General features: G+C 36.9%; 1 protein-coding gene across 2 annotated transcripts in view; it reads left to right on the forward strand.

Annotated features, from left to right (window-relative positions):
- Nucleotides 1-22,027, forward strand: part of CTNNB1 (catenin beta 1) — a 43,585-nt gene that overhangs the window by 15,283 nt on the left and 6,275 nt on the right. For both annotated transcript variants that reach the window (XM_063114031.1, XM_063114030.1), the window contains exons 2-9: nt 13,523-13,583; nt 14,025-14,252; nt 14,460-14,713; nt 14,828-15,066; nt 15,158-15,359; nt 16,488-16,632; nt 21,371-21,474; nt 21,553-21,891. In XM_063114031.1, the coding sequence (XP_062970101.1) occupies nt 13,571-13,583; nt 14,025-14,252; nt 14,460-14,713; nt 14,828-15,066; nt 15,158-15,359; nt 16,488-16,632; nt 21,371-21,474; nt 21,553-21,891 (1,524 nt within the window). In that variant the 5' untranslated portion in view covers nt 13,523-13,570. The remainder of the gene's footprint in view (nt 1-13,522; nt 13,584-14,024; nt 14,253-14,459; nt 14,714-14,827; nt 15,067-15,157; nt 15,360-16,487; nt 16,633-21,370; nt 21,475-21,552; nt 21,892-22,027) is intronic.

The raw sequence follows: 22,027 nt of genomic DNA on the forward strand, positions 1-22,027 counted from the left end.
CCTCAGAATATTCATTCTTCTCATCAGCACATGGATCATTCTCCAGGATAGATCACATATTAGGTCACAAATCAAGTCTCAGTAAATTCAAAAAAATTGGAATTATCCCATGTATCTTCTCAGACCACAATGGATTAAAACTAGAAATTAATAACAAACAAAACTCTGGAAACTATACAAACACATGGAAATTAAACAGCATTCTACTTAATGACATATGGGTCCAAGAAGAAATCAAGCAGGAAATCAAAAAGTTTATTGAAACTAATGAAAACAATGATACATCATACCAAAACCTGTGGGATACTGCAAAAGCAGTATTGAGGGGAAAATTTATTGCATTAAATGCTCACTTCAGAAGAATGGAAAGATGGCAAGTGAACAACCTAACACTTCACCTTAAAGAACTAGAAAAACAAGAACAATCCAATCCTAAAGTTAGCAGACGGAAAGAAATCATTAAGATCAGAGCAGAACTGAATGAAATTGAAAACCAAAAAACAATTCAAAAGATCAACGAATCAAAAAGTTGGTTTTTTGAAAAGATAAATAAAATTGACAAACCATTAGCATGGCTAACAAAAAAAAGAAGAGAGAAGACTCAAATAACAAAAATTAGAAATGAAAAAGGCGATATTACAACTGATTCATCTGAAATACAAGGAATCATTCGAGACTACTATAAACAACTGTACGCCAACAAATTTGAAAATCTGGAGGAAATGGATAAATTTCTGGACACACACAAGCTCCCAAAACTGAACCGTGAAGACGTAGAAAATCTGAACAGACCAATAACAATAAAGGAGATTGAAGCTGTTATCAGAAGGCTCCCAACAAAGAAAAGCCCAGGACCAGATGGATTCACAGCAGAATTTTACCAAACATTCAAAGAGGAATTGACACCGATTCTTTACAAACTATTCCAAAAGATTGAAACGGACGCAAATCTCCCAAACTCATTCTATGAAGCAAACATCATCCTGATACCAAAACCAGGTAAAGATATAACCAAAAAAGAAAACTACAGGCCGATATCCTTGATGAATATAGATGCAAAAATCCTCACTAAAATACTAGCAAACAGAATACAGCAACACATACGAAAAATTATTCATCACGATCAAGTGGGATTCATCCCAGGGATGCAAGGTTGGTTCAACATACGCAAATCAATAAATGTGATACACCATATTAATAAACTCAAACACAAGGACCATATGATCATCTCTATAGATGCTGAAAAAGCATTTGATAAAGTTCAGCACTCATTCATGACAAAGACCCTCAATAAGTTAGGTATAGAGGGAAAGTATCTCAACATAATTAAAGCCATATATGACAAACCCACTGCCAATATCATCCTGAATGGGGAAAAGCTGAAAGCTTTTCCTTTAAGAACAGGCACTAGACAAGGATGCCCACTCTCACCACTCCTATTCAACATAGTGTTGGAAGTACTAGCCAGAGCAATCAGAGAAGAGAAGGAAATAAAGGGCATCCAGATTGGAAAAGATGAAGTCAAACTGTCCCTGTTTGCAGATGACATGATCCTATATATCGAACAGCCTAAAACCTCTACAAAAAAACTGTTGGAATTGATAAATGATTTCAGCACAGTAGCAGGATACAAAATCAACACACAAAAATCAGTAGCATTTCTTTTCTCCAATAGTGAACATGCAGAAGGAGAAATCAAGAAAGCCTGCCCATTTACAATAGCCACCAAAAAAATAAAATACTTAGGAATTGAGTTAACCAAGGAGGTGAAAAATCTCTATAATGAGAACTACAAACCACTGCTGAGAGAAATTAGAGAGGATACAAGAAGATGGAAAGATATTCCATGCTCTTGGATTGGAAGAATCAACATAGTGAAAATGTCCATACTACCCAAAGTGATATACAAATTCAATGCAATCCCCATCAAAATTCCAAAGACATTTTTCTCAGAAATGGAAAAAACTATTCAGACATTTATATGGAACAATAAAAGACCACGAATAGCCAAAGCAATGCTCAGCAAAAAAAATAAAGCTGGAGGCATAACACTACCTGACTTTAAGCTATACTACAAAGCTATAATAACCAAAACAGTATGGTACTGGCATAAAAACAGACACACTGACCAATGGAATAGAATAGAGAATCCAGAAATCAACCCACACACTTACTGCCATCTGATCTTTGACAAAGGCACCAAACCTATTCACTGGGGAAGGGACTGCCTCTTCAGCAAGTGGTGCTGGGATAACTGGATATCGATATGCAGGAGAATGAAACTAGATCCATACCTCTCACCGTATACTAAAATCAACTCAAAATGGATTAAGGATTTAAATATACACCCTGAGACAATAAAACTTCTTAAAGAAAACATAGGGGAAACACTTCAGGAAATAGGACTGGGCACAGACTTCATGAATACGACCCCAAAAGCACGGGCAACCAAAGGAAAAATAAACAAATGGGATTATATCAAACTAAAAAGCTTCTGCACAGCAAAAGAAACAATTAAAAGAGTTAAAAGACAACCAACAGAGTGGGAGAAAATATTTGCAAAATATACATCTGACAAAGGATTAATATCCAGAATATATAAGGAACTCAAACAACTTTACAAGAAGAAAACAAGCAACCCAATTAAAAAATGGGCAAAAGAGCTAAGTAGGCATTTCTCTAAGGAAGATATCCAAATGGCCAACAGACATATGAAAAAATGCTCAACATCACTCAGCATCCGGGAAATGCAAATCAAAACCACATTGAGATACCATCTAACCCCAGTTAGGATGGCTAAAATCCAAAAGATTATGAACGATAAATGCTGGCGAGGCTGCGGAGAAAAAGGAACTCTCATACATTGTTGGTGGGACTGCAAAATGGTGCAGCCTCTATGGAAAATGGTATGGAGGTTCCTTAAACAATTGCAAATAGATCTACCATACGACCCAGCCATCCCACTGTTGGGAATATACCCTGAGGAATGGAAATCATCAAGTCGAAGGTATACCTGTTCCCCAATGTTCATCGCAGCACTCTTTACAATAGCCAAGAGTTGGAACCAGCCCAAATGCCCATCATCAGATGAGTGGATACGGAAAATGTGGTACATCTACACAATGGAATACTACTCAGCTATAAAAACGAATGAAATACTGCCATTTGCAACAACATGGATGGACCTTGAGAGAATTATATTAAGTGAAACAAGTCAGGCACAGAAAGAGAAATACCACATGTTCTCACTTATTGGAGGGAGCTAAAAATTAATATATAAATTCACACACACACATACACACATACACACACAAACCGGGGGGCGGGGAGGAAGAAGATATAACAACCACAATTATTTGAAGTTGATACAACAAACAAACAGAAAGGACATTGTTGGGGGGGAGGGGGGGAGGGAGGGAGGTTTTGGTGATGGGGAGCATTAATCAGCTACAATGTATATCGACAAAATAAAATTAAAAAAAAAAAAAAAAAAAAAAAATGTTTATATACTATGTTTTTTTCTATGCATACATACCTGTGATAAAGTTTATCATACAATGAAAAAAAAAAAAAAAAAAAAAAAAAAAAGCAGTCACATTTTGAAAATAAAAGCTTCCTAACTCATTCTACTTTATTTATTATTCTTCTTAATATAAGAGAGCTTCATAATTATGAGACCTATTAGTAGGATAAGGCTGTCAAAGACAGCAAAATGTCTTTCTGTTTGAGAGAATAACATAAACTTGACATGCATGGCGAGGGACAGGAGGTTGCTAAAGATTAAGAATCTGTGTAGTCTTAGTGAATAGATGCTTCTGTGGGAGCTGATGCTAGGGATACTCCGTGGAGTTTTTTGTTTGTTTTTTAACCTGGGATACTCCGTAATGCTACACACAGTTTGGATCATATGGTTTGTCTACAGCTATAGCCCTTAGCTGGTGGTAGCCACATCAGCAACCTGTGACATTGTACTTAAATAAAAAGTACAATGCCAGGGCCCTGATAGAGAACCGCTAATCATATGTGTTTTTAGATGTTCCAGGTTAGTCTGATTAACACTCTTGGTTAAAAAGTGTTGGGAGGATCTGGTTGCCAGTTTAAAGGGACCAACAAGAAAGCCTATAGGTCTTTTTTTTTTTTTTTTTTTTAAAGAACTATAAAGATTTAAAAAGCCATGCACATATTGAGGCTGTATTCTGATTTATTCTGGTTTAGCACATACTGGTCTTAATTGGCCTGCGATATTTTTCCCAAATAAATGGTTTTGGTGTGGCTTTCATATATCATTTGGTCCAATTTCATGTTTTTTACACAACCTGTTTTTGAAGATACTCATGGGAAAAAACTTTGTGACCTCTCTTAGTAACCTGTTAACCCACTTAAAAACCCTTTGCAGGTCTTCACATTTAGACTTAATGTACTTAATTAAAATGTAAATTCACTTGCCTTTGTTCTCAGTGAAAGTATATAATAAATGAGGGGTTGGCAAACTACTGCCTGCCACCTGTTTTTGTACAGCCTGTGAAATGAATGGTTTTTACATTTTTAAATGTCTGGGGGAAAAAATCAAAAGGAAAATATCTCATGACACATGAAAATTCTATGAAATTCAGATTTGTTTCTGTGAATGAAGTTTTATTGGAACACAGCCATGCTCATTAGTGTACATATTGTCTATAGCTGCTTTCACACTATTGTAGCAGAGTTGAGTAGTTGTAACAGAGCTTGTGGCCTGCAAAACCTAAACTATTTACTATCTGGTGCTTTCTAGGAAAAGTTTGCTGACCCCTGTTTCAGATGATGTACATTCTTCATAAATGATTCCATCATGATTCTGAAGGCATTTAAGAAATTTCTTAGGTTATGTATAATTGTTGTTGACTGTCTAAGCCGTTCCATTTAAGACATTTTGTGTGTTCTGTCTACTTTTTCAGCACTTTATTTTTTTGTTGGCACATTCAGTCCATCAAATATTTAAGTGCTTAATAAGCACTTTGGAAATAGAGAGGAACTAAAAGTAGAGTCTCAGCCCTCACAGAGTTCATTCATTGAGTCTTTTTTTAAAGGTTAGTGTGCTGGCATAGTGGGGAAGGGAAACTTGTAACAAGTGAAGAGGGAGGTTATTGTTATGGGATATAAAGCAATACTTTAAATTACTTCTAGAAGTCATTGAATCCCTGCAATTAATTCTGCGTATAGTCTGAATATAGAATTAACATCTAGAAATTTTCTTGAAATTAAATCTTCCATTTCTTTGAAGGCATATGTAGTGCTACTAGGTACCTAGTCAAAATATGGTGTATATAGTGATTCAAATAAATCTTAGAAATATTAAAGAAAAAAGGGTTTTATTTTTTGGCTGTGGTCATCTTCAAAGAATGTAGTTCTTTAGTATTACATGTGACACTTTTATCTAAAATTGCTAATCCTTTTCTTGAATTTATCTGCAACATTGTTACCAATTGTCTATAATTTCCGGCGTTGGGGGTAATATGATGAGATTGGAAGGGCACATGACTGAGCTGCACACAGACCTGGATTTGAATTTTAAATGAGCAATTTATTAGTTGTACTCCTGTGTTAACTACTGCTAGTCACTTTTCTTATGTGATAATTTAGGGAATGATATCTACTTTGAGATTGCTATGAATATTCAGTGAGATAACATATTAGGCTCAGAACTGAAGATGCTAGGAATCTACTTATGCTACCTTGTTAAGTATGTCAAGGACAAAATTAGATGTTTAGCTGATATCACAAGCCAGTATCCTAAAATTAATCTGTAAAAGATATTAAGACACTGTAATTGACTTAGTCAGAAATCTGGCATTACTTTGTAATGCAGTTGATTCTTTGAATATTGCCACTTTAATAGAATAAGAGCTAGGAATGAATGAAATATTTATTAAGTTATTAGAGATAGGAACATTTATTGATATAAGTAAACAAAATGATATTTGCCTGAATACAAAGAAATTTGCAGTGAGTTCTGTTTCCTTGCTTTAGAAAACATTGGCTGTTTTTCCAAAGAATGTCACTTTTTAGTCCCTTTTTTTGCCTTGAGGCAAAATGATTGGCTCAGTAGTTTCGTTTGCATAAAGTTCATTTTATAGGACACACTTAGCTTTTATGCTTAGAAACATTTCCTTAATGCTATTTCAGTGTTTGCCTAACATAAAATGATATAAAATAATCTTCTTGGACAAATATTATTTCTGATAATAATATATTCTATACATTTGGTTCTGCAAATATATGCAAAAACCTATGTAAAAAGGTATGCAAATGTTTTGCATGTTTCCCCCATAGCTAGTAAAGTGAACTTTTAAAAGCCTAAATCACAAATCATGTTACTTCAGTGGCTTCCCAGTACAGTTTGGGTTTTATTGTATGTCCTTTGTTGATCTGGTCCCCACTTTTCTCTTTTCGTGGTTTCCTGCCTTCTGTTTACATTAGTGACCTCTTAATACCTTTACCACACTAAGTTCATCCTTTCCTTTGTGCCTGTTCTCTGCCTGTAGTGTTCCACCTCATCTTTACCTAGCTAGTTCCTTCTCCTCTGCTCAAATGTCACTTCCTCAGAGAGGCCTTCCTTGTGACTATGCACACATCTTATCTAAAGTCTCACTCCTCCCCTACCAGTCAAGCTTTTCTCACCTTCATAGCTCATCTTCATAGCAGTTCTCACTTTCTAAATTGTCTTGTTTTTATTGCTTAATTCCCTGACAGAATATGTTTTTCTAGATGTGCAACCTTGACTGTTACTGTTACTTGTTGTTACTGCAATTCCAGTAACATAAAAGGTGCGTAGAATTTGTTCACTGGATGAAAATGTATGCCATTATAATGGATACATTATTTTTTATTCAGTCCCCTGTTGATGGGCATTTAGGTAATTTCCAGCTTTTTCTGTATGAATGCTTCTCTGTACCAACTTCTGGGTATACTTTCATGACTATTCCTGTAGAATACAATTTTAAAGGAAAAGGAAAAGGTATTTACATGTATGTTTAATGGGTAGTATCAGCTTATGCTCCAAAAAGTTTCTTACAGTTTAACCGTATCATTATCAGCAGTGGGTATTATCTTTTTAATCTTTGCCAGTCTGATAAGCAAAAAGTAAATGGTTTCAAACATTTTTAATATATTTATTGCTCACTTTCTGTTTTTCCTTTGAAATGCTGGTTCATGCTCTTTCCCTGGAGTATAGTTCTTTTTTCTTAATGATTTGTGTCCTTTTGTGTGTGTGTGTGTGTGTGTGTGTGTGTGTGTACTGTGGATATCAGCTTTTAATTATGTTTCATATTTTCCAGTATGTCATTTGTTAAATTATATGTGGTGGACTTTTGCCTAAATTTAAAAAATCACACCCACACACACAGACACACACACACAATCTGTGTTTTCCTTTTTGGTTTTAGAGTTTCAACGGATACTAACATTAATTGGGCTTCTTACTATGGTTTAATTTCTGTATATACTCATATTTTATCTCATTGTTTTATTTTTTTGCATGCAAATATTTGAATGCAGGTTTAATTTTAATATAGTAAAATAAGCATGAAAAAAATGCTTTTTAGAATGATGAGTTCATTTCTCCTGATACTATTAATTAGGTAATCCAGCTTTTTTCCACTAATCGTAATATCACTTTCTTCATTTATGAAATTGCCACATCATATCTGGGTTTTTGTTTTTGTTTTTTTAATTAGTATAGTCTCTTATCCGTTCCCACCCTAATAACACAATACTTTAATTGATTAAATTAAATTGAGTGGCTGTTGATTTATAATGTCATCTTAGTATCTGATAGAACTGGTTCCTTCTCATAGTTATTCCAGGTTTTCCTTTTTTAAAAAAATTATCCTCACACTTCCATTCCAAATGAACTTGAGAATAATTTTTCAATCCTAAAGAATTTTGACTAGAATTTTGTTGGGAGCACATTAAATTTATAAACTAAGAGAAAATTGACAGCTTAATACAGTACAAAACTTTTCTAGTCAAGAACAAGACATTTCTCTCATTTATTCTTGTTATGTACCTTGTTTTTATTGTTGCTTTTATGAATGAAATATTTTTGTGATTATATTTTTCTAACTGTCCTATTTATGTCTAGTTTTGTATATAATTGTAATGGCCACTTTTATTAAAAATTAAACTGAGTTGTTTTCAACCTTATCGGACCATAAAAATGCACTTTAAATGGGTGTAAAAGTGTCTCAAGATTGTTAACTGGTGTTCTAAAGTTTAAAAATATTTAGCCAATCATTTTGTTAAATTGAGAGAAACAGGATTTTCACTTTCAAGATAAAATGGAAACATTCTCCCACATAGCTACAATCTTTAGCCTTCTAAAATATACTTTTAGCCTGGTTAGCTTTTGTGACTGCCACCTTTTTCAAGACGGGAATATTTTATCCTTGTATTTGAAACTTGAGTTAGTAAGGTTTAGCTGAATTATCAAAAGTATACATAAAATACTAATGTCCCTTTTGGGTAACTGCATTTTAATTTTTTCTAAAGATTAAACTACACAGATTTGTATTTCAAAATCATATTTGAGCTTTAAGTTATTTTATCTGAAATGCTGATATGTAGCTATTTTCTTATTTTTATTGTTATTTTTACTATACAAAGTAAGAGCATAATGTAATAAAACAACTATGTACTCACCACCCAGATTAACAGATGCAGTTTTGCTATATTTCTTTGATTTAAAAAAACAAACACAAACTGCTAAGGAGTTGAAGCCATCTTTAATACCTTTTTCCATCCTATTCCCTTTCTTGCACGCACCCCTTGCCCCCTGCTATGTATTCTTTGGACTTTTGGAATCTGTTACTGACCAAAGATTGTGTGTGAAGTTACTCATTGGTGATACATTCATAAATTCAAAAGATTACTACCATAATCTAATTATAATTTACTATTGAACAATGGGGAGGGGGCATTGATTCTTAAGTAACACTACTTTACTGATAGCCTGCTCTTCGATAGGTATGTCATACATTCATGAATACCTGACTGAACAATTCCCAATATATAGTGAAAAAAGTCCACATATAAGTGGACTTACGCAGTTCAAACCTGTGTTGTTCAAGAGTAAGACGCAGTCAGCCTAAACATGCTATATTAATGATTATTCAAAGGGTCTCTTACGTATAATGTATACATATACTCCATAAGAACATACTACATCAAAAATCTGGCAAGCCAAAAGGCTACATGTAGCCCAATAATAATAATAATAAGCATTTAAACTCAGAATTTTGAAAAACTCGCAAGATGGGGTGGTGGTGGCAGTATATATGCTAGATATGGATAGACATATCTATCAAAAGTTGTCTGAGGTAACAGTTGATGCTGACAAACCCTTGGTAAGCTGGCCATTGGTACAGTGCCTTCTGTGAAATAATATCAATTTAAGCTCTGTCAGTATTTTATAGCAATGTATCAAAGAGACTTAAAAGTTCTTAACTCTAACCCAGTAGTACTACAACTAGAACTTATGGCGGTAGAAGAAATTAAGAGAATTATTTGTATGTAAAGATGTTTATTGCAGCGTTATTGGAATAGCAAACTAAATATCCAAGAATGGGAAGTATGCTTAAATTATAGACAAATGATATAATACAGATGATAATATTTTATAATGGTCTATACAAGGAATTGATTTTTATATTTTCATTTTAAAAACATAGCAGTAAGTTTAAAATAGTAGTAAATATACCAAAATGACATAATTCAATAATTAACTGTGTGGTAGACTTATATTATGTAAATGACAAAAAATTTTTATACTAAGCATATATTACTTTATGTCTGGGGTAGGAAGGACAATAAATTATGAAGGAAAGAAGAGATTATTTGGGGAACATCCTAATTTTTCCTAGCCCCAAAGACATTTTATATTTCGAATAGCCATTTGTTCACCTTCATTTTTAAAGATACTACCAAAGGCACATACATTTTAGGTGTTTGGAGGAGCAAGGGTCATTTGATGTTTGTTTCCTAGTGACCATTCCAGGAAGACTTCTTCCAGAAACACATAAACAAACACACAGCTGAAGAGCAAATAAAAAAGGAAACTGGAGTTAAGTTGTGACTTAAAAGACTAGTGTTGAATGAAAAGTACTAAAACAGGAAGATTTGAGAAAACTGTGGATTTTTTAAGTGGCAAAGTATTGCCAGTGACAGTTAATGAAAATGCACATGCATGTGTTTTTAGATTTACAAATAAAATTTACTAAGAACTTTTAAATCCCTGAAGATACATCAAAAGTTTATCATGCTCCTGAAATAGAGTGGCATTTTCTTACTTTAAAACAGAGAATAAATAATTGGCTTTGGTTCTTCTCATACAGATTATTGGAAAAGTGAATCGTTAGAATGAACTGCCAATATAAAACTATGGTTTTATAATATATCGGCTTTATTTTTACATATCAGAGTTACTGCCAGTTAGTAACACTCAAACTTTTGGAAACTAAAGTAATTAAGATAATTTTGTCCTGATGAGAACTTGAAAAATAACTTCAGTGTGAAATCTGTATTGGTTGTGTCAAGAATTCTTACATTGACTTTGGCAGGAGGCATTTGTAGGATTTAAATCAGAAATAGCAAGATGGATTTTGAGGTATTCTTTATAAAATATGTAATAGGAAAGAGCATATGTTTAAAAAGCAAAAAGACAAAAATGAAGGATGCATGTGTCCACCACCTCATTAGACTGGATGGGAAAATATATGAGAAGTTGGCCATCCCCCAGCACCCTCTTTCTTTGTCAAGGCATCACTTGGTGGTGATAAAGCCGTCAGGACACAAAGCATTCTAATGTAGTTGTAGTTAGTGATCACCTGCATCTTGGAATATTTAGTACTTTGTAATTTTTAAGTACTGTCCCCCTCACCCCCCCCCCCAATCTTGACTGGTAGTGGATTTTCCACATTTTTGTTTCTCGTAATTCTTTCTGAAATGAGTATTATTTGGAATTTGATCTCTTAGATCAATCCTCTTTCTTATTTTTTCTTCTCTCTCCTTTCTTATTTTGTGTGTTTGTCTTTCTCCTTTATGCTCTAAGACATTTTCTTAACTTCATTTTCTACTTTTTATTTTTATTTATTTTCTCCAGTCTCTATGAGGATACTAAATTGAAATGCCCTATATCTCTCCCTATCCAACCCCATTTTTAAGTTCTGTGTCTTTCTATAGAGCCAGTTTTTCTGTTGGTTTTCCTTGAACTTTTTCCTTTGATGTTGAAGGTTTTCTTAAAGTGATCGGTAAGCCTTGGTTGACTGGGAGCTCTAGGATTGGGACCTTAATGATTGGCAGGGTGTGGTAGAGGGGAGCCAGCCCTTGGCCTGAGGCTCTGGCTAGAGGAAGACTTTCCTTGGGGGCTAGATTCTGCCCTAGTTCTCTGTACGGTCTGTTTGATTTCTTTAGTGAACAGTGCTCAGAGTTTTGGTGTATTAAAAAGATCTGTCTGCAGAGCAGTGCAGGGGTGAGTGGGTCTGTGCTGTTCCCTCTGTAGATTCCCATTTTCACTCATACCTTTTACTTCTCTACCTGCTGATTGTTAACATTTGCTCTCCTTCACCTCATAGGGTTTCAGTTAGGAGCAAGATGATTTTTTTTTTATGTATGTTGCATAAATTTTAAAGTGCTAAAGAATATGTATGTATAATGTTGAGAATCCCCAGTGTACAAATGGATATTAGAAGTTTGGAACATGAACTTGCTTTTTTCTATAAAATCATTATAAATCATGGTCAAGTTACCGGGTCAGCCCACATAAACAGATTTTATCCAGTAACATGGCTAAAATGTTTTGCCTTTGCATCAACAGTAAGGAAACAGTACTATAAATATTTTTTCCTTGAAGCTAGATGTATGTCTGTAGACACAACTTGTTGGTTTTTTAGCCTGTTGGCATTGGCCAAAGGAGAAGCTCAGTATAGAACATGTCTTTTGCAGAAATATACTGGGGCTGGAGTGGAGGACCCATTTTCCAGAGAGGTGGGAAAGTGGTTAAATAGACAGTCACAAAGGCAAAAGATACAAGCTAAAACACAGCATCAGTAGACAGAGAATCTAGATGCCTTCCGGCATAGTATTTCTCAAAGTGTGGTCTGCATCACTTGCTGCATCTTAGTTTGTTAAAAATGGAAATATCTGTGCCCCACTCCAGTTCTGTTGAATCAAAACATTAAAACACATAGTCCTTCTTAGTAAATTATCTTAAAATGTAAATTCTTAAGTACAGAAATCACCTTTACTATTTTCTGTCCTCTGTTTTGCCTTGTACATAAATAGTTCTTTCTACTATGGACACCGAAACAACTATTCACAACTCTTGTCAGTTTAGGTGTCATATGGTCTTTGTGATTGTAAAAATCTAGTGCTGGAAGAGCAATTTTAGGAATAATCACCACGTTAGCATATAGTTTCCAACTTCATTAAACATTTAAACTTCTTTGTGCATTAATTGAAAACACAGTTCACACTTAAATATCTTATTCCATATGTTTTTGCACCCAGTATGTTAATTTGTAGACACCCAATAGTTTGTAGTGCAAGATGAACTTATTTTGGGACAAATTTTGTAAGAAAATTTTGTCATTAGTAATATTTGGAGGCTGTGGGTCCTTAACACTGTTCTCATTTGCAAAAAATTCCATGTGTGATTGTGTTTTTCCTGAATATTGCACAATAAAGACAAATACAGACATAAATTAGATGCTAAGATTTATATATATATATCATGAAATTTTTATATTGCTCAAAATAGCATCCCAGTTGGTAATATTTATATTTACAATAAATCATTGCTATGAATTTGAACTTAAAATTTTACTAATGAAGGTGCTTTTTTATTTGTGTTGCAAACTTTCATTTGAGAAGTAATTTCACTTTTTAGTAAAAAATCTAAAATCTCCTGTTCTGACCCAGTCACCAAAATCTGCTTTATTGAAGGTATTTTATTTATTTATTTTTTAGATTTTTATTTTTATTGTTACATATTTACTGAAGGTATTTTATATGGCACTATATTGTATCAGAAAAGAACTGAGTTGTTTACTGAAAATTTCATGTTTTTAAAATCTGATTGGACCTCTTACTGTCCAAAGGGATTCTATGAATTTTTTGGTGAGAAGTTAAAAAAGAAGGGGCTTTTTAAAATTCACAGAGCAGTTGATTTTTGAATAGTTTTTCCCCCTCCCTGTCTTTCATTATTAGAGCTTTTATGCATTCTTATCAACATCCTGAATATTGGTAATTTATATTTCTACTAAAAAGAGGAGTTTGTTAAGGAGGAATTTTCATGCAGAAGTTCAGCTATGATGGAGCTGCGGTTGCGGTGTCTGGAGGAGAACTTATGGTTTCACTATATCATATGGTAAAAGAGTATTTGGAGTTTTTGTAGGCATAGTCTGTGACATTTAGCAGGCATCTCAGTGACTTATGAGTATTAAAATGAAACTAGGTTTAATTCCTAATGACTCCTGATTAACTTTTTTAGGGTATCTGCAGTATACCATACAACTGTTTTGAAAATCCTGCGTGGACAATGGCTACTCAAGGTTTGTGTCATAAATCTTTAGTTACTGAATTGGGGCTCTGCTTCGTTGCCATTAACCCAGTCTGGCTCAGATCCCCCTGCTTTCCTCTCTCCCTGCTTACTCGTCAGGCTACCTTTTGCTCCATTTTCTGCTCACTCCTCCTAATGGCTTGGTGAAATAGCAAACAAGCCACCAGCAGGAATCTAGTCTGGATGACTGCTTCTGGAGCCTGCTGCAGTACCATTTCTCCACTGATTCAGTGAGTAACTGTTAGGTGGTCCCCTAAGGGCATAGATGTTTCATCACTGAACTAATTCTAGCTATCATTCTGCTTTTCTTGGCTGCCTTTCAGATTTGACTTTATTTCTAAAAATATTTCAATGGGTTATATCACAAATTTTTTTATTTTAATTAAGGTAACATTTCCAATATATTAATGCTAATACTGTTTCATTTTTACAGCTGATTTGATGGAGTTGGACATGGCCATGGAGCCAGACAGAAAAGCAGCTGTTAGTCACTGGCAGCAGCAGTCTTACCTTGACTCTGGAATCCATTCTGGTGCCACTACCACAGCACCTTCTCTGAGTGGTAAAGGCAATCCTGAGGAAGAGGATGTGGATACCTCCCAAGTCCTGTATGAGTGGGAACAGGGGTTTTCTCAGTCTTTCACTCAAGAACAAGTGGCTGGTAAGAGTATTATTGCTTTACTGAAAGTCAGAATATAGTTTTGAAAATTAAGTAGTTACTCATAGAAGTTAAGTGTGTAATAGTGTAAATAAAACGGTGTGGCAAAGAAAAGGGAGTGATTGCAGTGTCACTTTTACAACTTAGGATAACAAATACTCAGGTAAATGCTGAACTGTGCATAGTGAGTGTTGAATTTACCTTTCCCAGATATTGATGGACAGTATGCGATGACTCGAGCTCAGAGAGTACGAGCTGCTATGTTCCCTGAGACGTTAGATGAGGGTATGCAGATCCCCTCTACACAGTTTGATGCTGCTCATCCCACTAATGTCCAGCGTTTGGCTGAACCATCACAGATGCTGAAACATGCAGTTGTAAACTTGATTAACTATCAAGATGATGCAGAACTTGCCACACGTGCAATCCCTGAGCTGACAAAACTACTAAATGATGAGGACCAGGTATGCAGTGACTTGGCTAGCTTTCCAGTCTGCTTTGAAGGAAACTTTGAAGAGGGAAGTTTCAAAATGTCTGTATTTGAAAACTAATGATGCCTCTTAATCCGTGTTTTCTAGGTGGTGGTTAATAAGGCTGCAGTTATGGTCCATCAGCTTTCTAAAAAGGAAGCTTCCAGACACGCCATCATGCGCTCTCCTCAGATGGTGTCTGCTATTGTACGTACCATGCAGAATACAAATGATGTAGAAACAGCTCGTTGTACTGCTGGGACCTTGCACAACCTTTCCCATCATCGTGAGGGCTTGTTGGCCATCTTTAAGTCTGGAGGGATTCCTGCCCTGGTGAAAATGCTTGGGTAAGAAAACATGGTCTGAATGCTTGAAGCTGAGAAGTAGAAGACTGCAATCATGACATTTCTGATGAGGCTTTTTTCTTCTTCTTCCCAGTTCACCAGTGGATTCTGTATTGTTTTATGCCATCACAACTCTCCATAACCTTTTATTACATCAAGAAGGAGCTAAAATGGCAGTGCGTTTAGCTGGTGGGCTGCAGAAAATGGTTGCCTTGCTCAACAAAACAAATGTTAAATTTTTGGCTATTACAACAGACTGCCTTCAGATTTTAGCTTATGGCAATCAAGAAAGCAAGGTAAAAGAAATTGTTTTTAATGTGGTTTTCATGGAGCATTGGAGACCCCCAATGTCATGTCATTCCATGGACTCTTACAAATTCACAGTATGCCTCACCCTTTGTATGTAGCCTAGAAAAGTTGGACATCTCTGTCCCTTTAAATGTTTGTGTTTGTATGTAAAGCACTGTGCCAAGCACTAGGAATAGAGCAGGCAAGTTTCTTTTCGAGTTTTTATTCTTTGGTGGGAGACAGATGTTGAAATAATAACCTAATTACTATTTAATTCATGTGTTAGGAAGAAAAGGGACTATGAAAGCACATAAACAAAACAGACCCTGTTTTGAGGGTTCAAGGAGACCTCTTGGAGGAAGTGATAGTTGAGTTCAGCTTTCAAGGAGGAGAAGGGATTAACTAGGTGAAGGTTAGGTGAGAAAACAACATCTTTGAAAGTCTTAAAGAGGAAGAAGCATGGTGGGTTTGGGATTTTTATGAACCACGTAGAGTAAGGAGGAGGATGAGGTGGGGCAGCTGAGATAGGCAGGGCAGATTCTGCAGTGCTTTGTAGAACATGTTGAAAGAGTAGTGGGAAACAAATTTATCAGCAGAGGCATGAAGTGATAAGATTTGTTTTTAGAAAACTGGGGCTAGGTCGAAAGATAGTGATATATAGGGAAGAAAAAGGGCAAGAGTAAGTGATTATTTTATGGTATTTCTTTTTAAGGTGAATGTAATTAGGAAAATCAAAGGGTCAAATGATTAGCAGTTTTAAGTGCCTGGTCTGGTTCAAGTTTTCAACGAACGAGTTTTGATACAACTTTCATATTTGGGCATTACTATTGCATATCATCATGGTTTCTGGATGGTTTTTTTTTTTCTTTTTGCTATGATCGGTGTGGGAAGAGGAAAATTGGGCCGGAGTTGAAATATTCTTGGGAAGACTGGGATGCCTGAGTTGGAGTGGAATGCTATGGAAGGGAGGGGTTAGATAGAGCCTCAGTGTGGGGATCTGAGTGATGGGGTCCAGGAATATAATTAGTCCAATGGCAAGCTGGCTGAAATTGTACAGTGAAATAGGTTGGTAATATGGCTTTTCTCGGGCATTTGATCAAGATTCAATGACTAACTATATATACATACCTTTCTAGCTGATCATTCTGGCTAGTGGTGGACCACAAGCTTTAGTAAATATAATGAGGACCTACACTTATGAGAAACTACTGTGGACCACAAGCAGAGTATTGAAGGTGCTGTCTGTCTGCTCTAGTAATAAGCCGGCTATTGTAGAAGCTGGTAAGTATATGATGTATCTATTTTGCTCATGTGTTCTAATTAGCATCTGCAGTTCTAATTAGATCACTTTTCTTGGGAAAAGGTAATAGAACAACCTTAATGGACTGAAAGTAGGTGGTCCTACTTAGTTTGTAGCCAAAATCACATTCAGACAAAGTGTAAGTTCTGCTTGCTACCTAGATTGGTGCTATTTAAGGCTAGCTTAGGCAGAGTTCTTATTAATCGTCGTAAATGATGGCATATGCTTTTAATTTTGATTTTGTATATACCCAAGATTTGCTTTGCTAACAGACTTGTGATTGGAAGCCCAGGAATCTTCATTTTAAGAAGTTCACCCAGCTTGTTTGTTCTGAAAATACTCAGCACTTAATATATTTCAAGCAATGAAATAGGCACATGGTATACATTGGGTACCACAACAGATATTGTCCTTCTTCTTATTCTTAATAGTCTTGTGAAGATTGCAAAAATATGTAGTGATTACAAAGTAACATGAGTTTTATGAGAAAACCAAATAGTAAATAGTGATAACAGATTTAATGAGGAGGGGAGCTGTCTAATTAGATGCATAGGGAAGGAGCCTCCCTGAGAAGGGGATGTTAAATGGGACTGCAAATGAACTGCAGGATGAGAAGGAACCTGTTGTCCATATGAGAAGTGGGGGTTAAATGCTTTCCAGGTGGAGAAAAGAAACATCATGTGTTGTGTCCTGGAGGTAGGAAAGATATTGCAGAGTTCCAGTTACTGAAAAGAAAGTCTGTGTAAATAGAACATAGTGAGTAATGGGCCCAGGATGAGGTTGATGAGCTAGGCAGGGCCATATCATGTGGGACTTTCTAGGCTTCTGTAAGATACTTATGCAGTTTATTCATGCATTATTTCAGCTTTGGAACCACAGATGTAGAATATTTAGATCAGTTTGGAAGGCTAGGTGGGATCCACATTCTAAAGAGTTCCTGAAGGTTATACTAAAGAATTTGGCCTTTATTTTATAGATAATGAGAATCTTTTTTTATTATTTTTTTACATTCTGTGAAGTTGCAGAGCAGTTGGGAGGGAGGGGGAGAGGGGAAAGGGGAAGGAAATGGGATGGAAGGAGGAGAAAGGAGGAGGGGCAGGATTGAGGCCTGTGGTACCCCCCTCATTCCCACAGGGAAGACCAGGGGGCTTCCAGTGGTGGCTTGGTCATTGCTGGGCTGGGTGCAGATGTCAGGGGGGTGTGGCAAAAGCCCTCGCCTCCTACCTCCCCAGCTTGGGAACCTGGGGCAGTTCCTGCAGCAGCTCAGTGGTTGTCGCTGGGCTGGTTGTGCATGGCCGAGGCCCCAAGGCCTCCACCATCTGGACTGGTTGTGTGTGTCAGGGGACATGGCTGAGGTCCCTAGTCCTCCTCCCTTTCTGGCTTGGGATAGCCCAGGGGACTGCTGGTCCTTCTAGGTGTTATAGGTGTTCTTTGGTGAAATGAGACCTTTACTAGTTAATATCAAACTTTGTCTCTGATTGTGGGTACTTTGTTTTTTCTTTCAGTTCTGGGTTGGATTATTTTTCTGTTCCCACCTCTTAAACTCTGCGCTGGAACTAATTTGTTGTTCTTTGCTTACTTCTAAAATGGGGAAACTTCCTGTGGGAACCAGTACTTGAGCTCTCTGATTGAGCTAAATTGCTGCTTTTGCTGCTGGTTCCCTGGGGAAGGCTTTTTGTGCAGCTCGGGTTTTAATGGTTGACTTTATAGGTATTTCAGTTCTCATAAGATCTGGTGCACCACCTGAGTTATGTAGAAACTCTGATCTGGGCCTGAGTCTTTTCAGCAAACTGTACCCCTGCAGTTCTGTATTCCTGACCAGTCTCCTCTGAGTGGTCCTGCGCTCATTGCGGGGTGGATCAGCTGTCCTTGCTGTGTCTGTCCAGTGTTCCCTTGGTTGGGTCCGTCTCCCCCACTGCCTATGCTCCAAATACTTCTCATGGGACAGGCAATGTGCTGGTACCTTGCGATGACTCACTGGCCTCTGAGTGGCTCCTTTTTTTCAGTTGTTGTGGCTGCTCGTTCCTGTGTGGGTCCACAGGAACGCTATTAGCGGTCTTGCTGGCCTGGGGGCCACCAAGGCCCTCTTCTCCCCTACCGCCTCCAAGCAACTTTATCCGAAGGGCACAGCTGCAGCTTTTGCCAGCTCTTGCTCCATTCACTCGGCAGCCTGGAAGCGGCTGGGGCTCGAAACATTTGGAGTGGTTTTTTCTTTCTCTCATCATGGCTTCTTCCACCTTCATGTAGTCCATAGGTCTCTCCTCCTCTTCCCCTGAGCTCTAGCAGCCCCAGTTTGGCTGTCATTGCTTTGTAATAGTTATAAATTGGTTGATTTGTGGCAGAGAGTGATGCTGGAGACCATCTATTCTGCCATCTTGCAAGAATCTTCTGATGGTTGTTGAGCAGTGGCATAGCATCACAGTGGTGTGTTTGTTAACTGTGTTAACAGTTTGAATGACCAAAAGCAAGAAGTACTAGACCATTGAGATGTTATAGCCTTCTAGAAATGAAATAATTTGATTTTAGAAATATATAGCAAAGGACAGATGTTTGAGAATTTTGAAAGAATCATAAAATGTAATAATACAGGGCTAAGGGAGCAATCAAAAATGGTTTGTGGTGGGGAGAACATTGGTACCATGAAGATAAATGGAACTATCAGAAGAGATTGTTAATTTTTGAACAAAATTAAGAAGCTGACATATTCAGAGTGACTGACAGGTTAGCAGGTAGTCGAAAATGTAAGGTACTAGAATGCAAGAGAAGGCAGGGTTAGAGATTTCAAAGTTTCCCTCTTAGTGTATGGGGTTAAGAGCAGCAGGGAAGGGAGGTGGAGAGTGCTTCAGTCATCTGCATGGGACTATTTTACCATAGACCTAAATCAGAATGTGTGTGTGTTTTTAAAGTCTCTATAGGCCATTCTGATGGGCATCTGGGGTTAAGATCTACTCAGTTAATGTTATGTAGAGGGGGAGAGAATAAAGTTTTATGAGAGGACAGAACGTAGTCATTTAACAAATATTGAGCATCAGTCTTCTGCAGGTCACTCTATTAGTAGCTGGAGCTACTGTGCAGAAGCTATTCGATAGAGATGATCTTTGTCTTGTAGGGAGGATAGACTAAATTGTAGTTGTGATGAATGCTGTCATGTTACACTTCCCTCTGTGTAACCGAGACGGGGAAAAAAAGAGAAAGAAAGAGTTCACTCAAGGTAACATGAATAAGGCCTGGAGGGACTGCTGCCCATCAGGGGAACATTAGCCCCCATCCAAAAATCAGTCTTTCTTTTTTATTGCCAAGGAAGTTTCACAAGAAAAATCAGTTGATTCAATCATCAAAGAAGGACATCAAAACAGGCAGTGTTACAGAAGGGAATTATAGCTCAGTATAGATTTAAACAACTAAAACTAGTAATAGCAGTAAAACTAACAATGTGACATTCCAGAATGCATTTCTTAAAAAGCTAAGTCCATCCACCAAGAAACAGCTTGCCCTTAGTAAACATTTTCTTTTCCACATACTTCCTACAGCGATTTCTTTAGCATATTTAAACAGCATTCAAGCAGTTTCCTTAACATACCTTAAGAACAATCAGTAGGTTAAATAGTCAATTGTCATTCAAGCTGGAATCAAGCCAGTAACCTAAAACAGTCAAAGTACACAATTCCATTCCTAAACAGTGATTAGAATTGATTAGATGGCTTTTGCCAAACTTATCTGTGAACTGTTGTCCCCTACTTGAGAGCTTTTTAGCTTGTTCATGCATTACCTAAAAATCCTATTCTAAGATCAAAGGAGAATCAAGATTTCTAACCCATTACGTTGTCATGGTACCAGTCTCACCTAATTTGAGAAAATAAAACAGACCTGAGGATGAACAAGGAGACGAGGAAAAGAAAGTCTTTCTCACTGCGCTCAGAAGTGATTTGAGTTAGAGACAGATGAGTTAAACTAGTGTGTGGGCTTCCATTTATTCATATTCTTTTGCGAGAGTAAATGTTCCTCATTGGGGATCCTAAATGATGGAAGGCTTTAAACCTTTGGAGCATGTGTTTTGGAGACAGTGACTTTTATATAGTCCCTGGCAACAAGTGTTCCAGTACCCTCTTTCTGGATTGTTCTTACGTAGGAATTTACATAGCTCCTTCAGGTCTTCCCTCAGATGTCCCCTTCACGCTGAGATGACCTCCCTACTTAAAATTGCAGCCTTCCTCCATTGTCCAATTTTTCTCCATAGCACTCAATACCATCTGACATACTGTGTGGTTTTAGTTTATTAATTGCATATTTGTTTATTGTCTGCCTCTTCCAACTAGATTATATGCCCAGTACGGGTAGGGATTTTTGAATATTTTGCTCACTGCTTATATCTACAGCTCAGAATAGGGCCTTGTTCTGGATAAATATTTTTTAAATGATTGAATGGATGAAAGGAAATAAGTAACAGGAATATTACCTACAGGAAAACAGTGGAGCTAATAAAGGCTTTTTCTACATAGGAAGGGAGCAGTAGCTATTTGACAGAAGTTGTTACTAGTGAGGTGAAATGGAAAAAGGAAAACAGCAAAATCCCAGAAAGTGAGAAGTAAAGTACTTGGGGAGGGAGGTAAGCTTGGGAAATAAAGAGGGACACTTTCTAAGGCTAAAGAAGACATTTAGGGCTGATAGTGAGGAACTACCAGCTAATGGCCATTGCCTTTTTAATTTTTAATTTTCTAGGTGGAATGCAAGCTTTAGGACTTCACCTGACAGATCCAAGTCAGCGTCTCGTTCAGAACTGTCTTTGGACTCTTAGGAATCTTTCAGATGCTGCCACTAAACAGGTAATTCCTGAATAAACTGGTTCCCTGGTGACAGAGTCAAGATGAATATGTATTGAGCATCTGTTTTTATCTCCATAGGAAGGGATGGAAGGTCTTCTTGGGACTCTTGTTCAGCTTCTGGGTTCAGATGATATAAATGTGGTCACCTGTGCAGCTGGAATTCTTTCTAACCTCACTTGCAATAATTATAAGAACAAAATGATGGTGTGCCAAGTGGGTGGTATAGAGGCTCTTGTGCGTACTGTCCTTCGTGCTGGTGACAGGGAGGACATTACTGAGCCTGCCATCTGTGCTCTTCGTCATCTGACCAGCCGACACCAGGAAGCAGAGATGGCCCAGAATGCTGTTCGCCTTCACTATGGACTACCAGTTGTGGTTAAACTCCTACACCCACCATCCCATTGGCCTCTGATAAAGGTAATTGTCAATCAAAATAGAATGTTGCAGAATTGAAAATGAACCTCTAGCTGTTGGATGGCTGCCTAGGCAGAGGGCCTGATAAATAGGAATTGTATTCCTTAGTAAGTAGGAAGTGTAACTGGGTTAAGGGTGG

The sequence above is a fragment of the Cynocephalus volans genome, chromosome 11 (assembly GCF_027409185.1).
Source record: "Cynocephalus volans isolate mCynVol1 chromosome 11, mCynVol1.pri, whole genome shotgun sequence".
In the NCBI taxonomy this organism is placed as follows: Eukaryota; Metazoa; Chordata; class Mammalia; order Dermoptera; family Cynocephalidae; genus Cynocephalus; species Cynocephalus volans.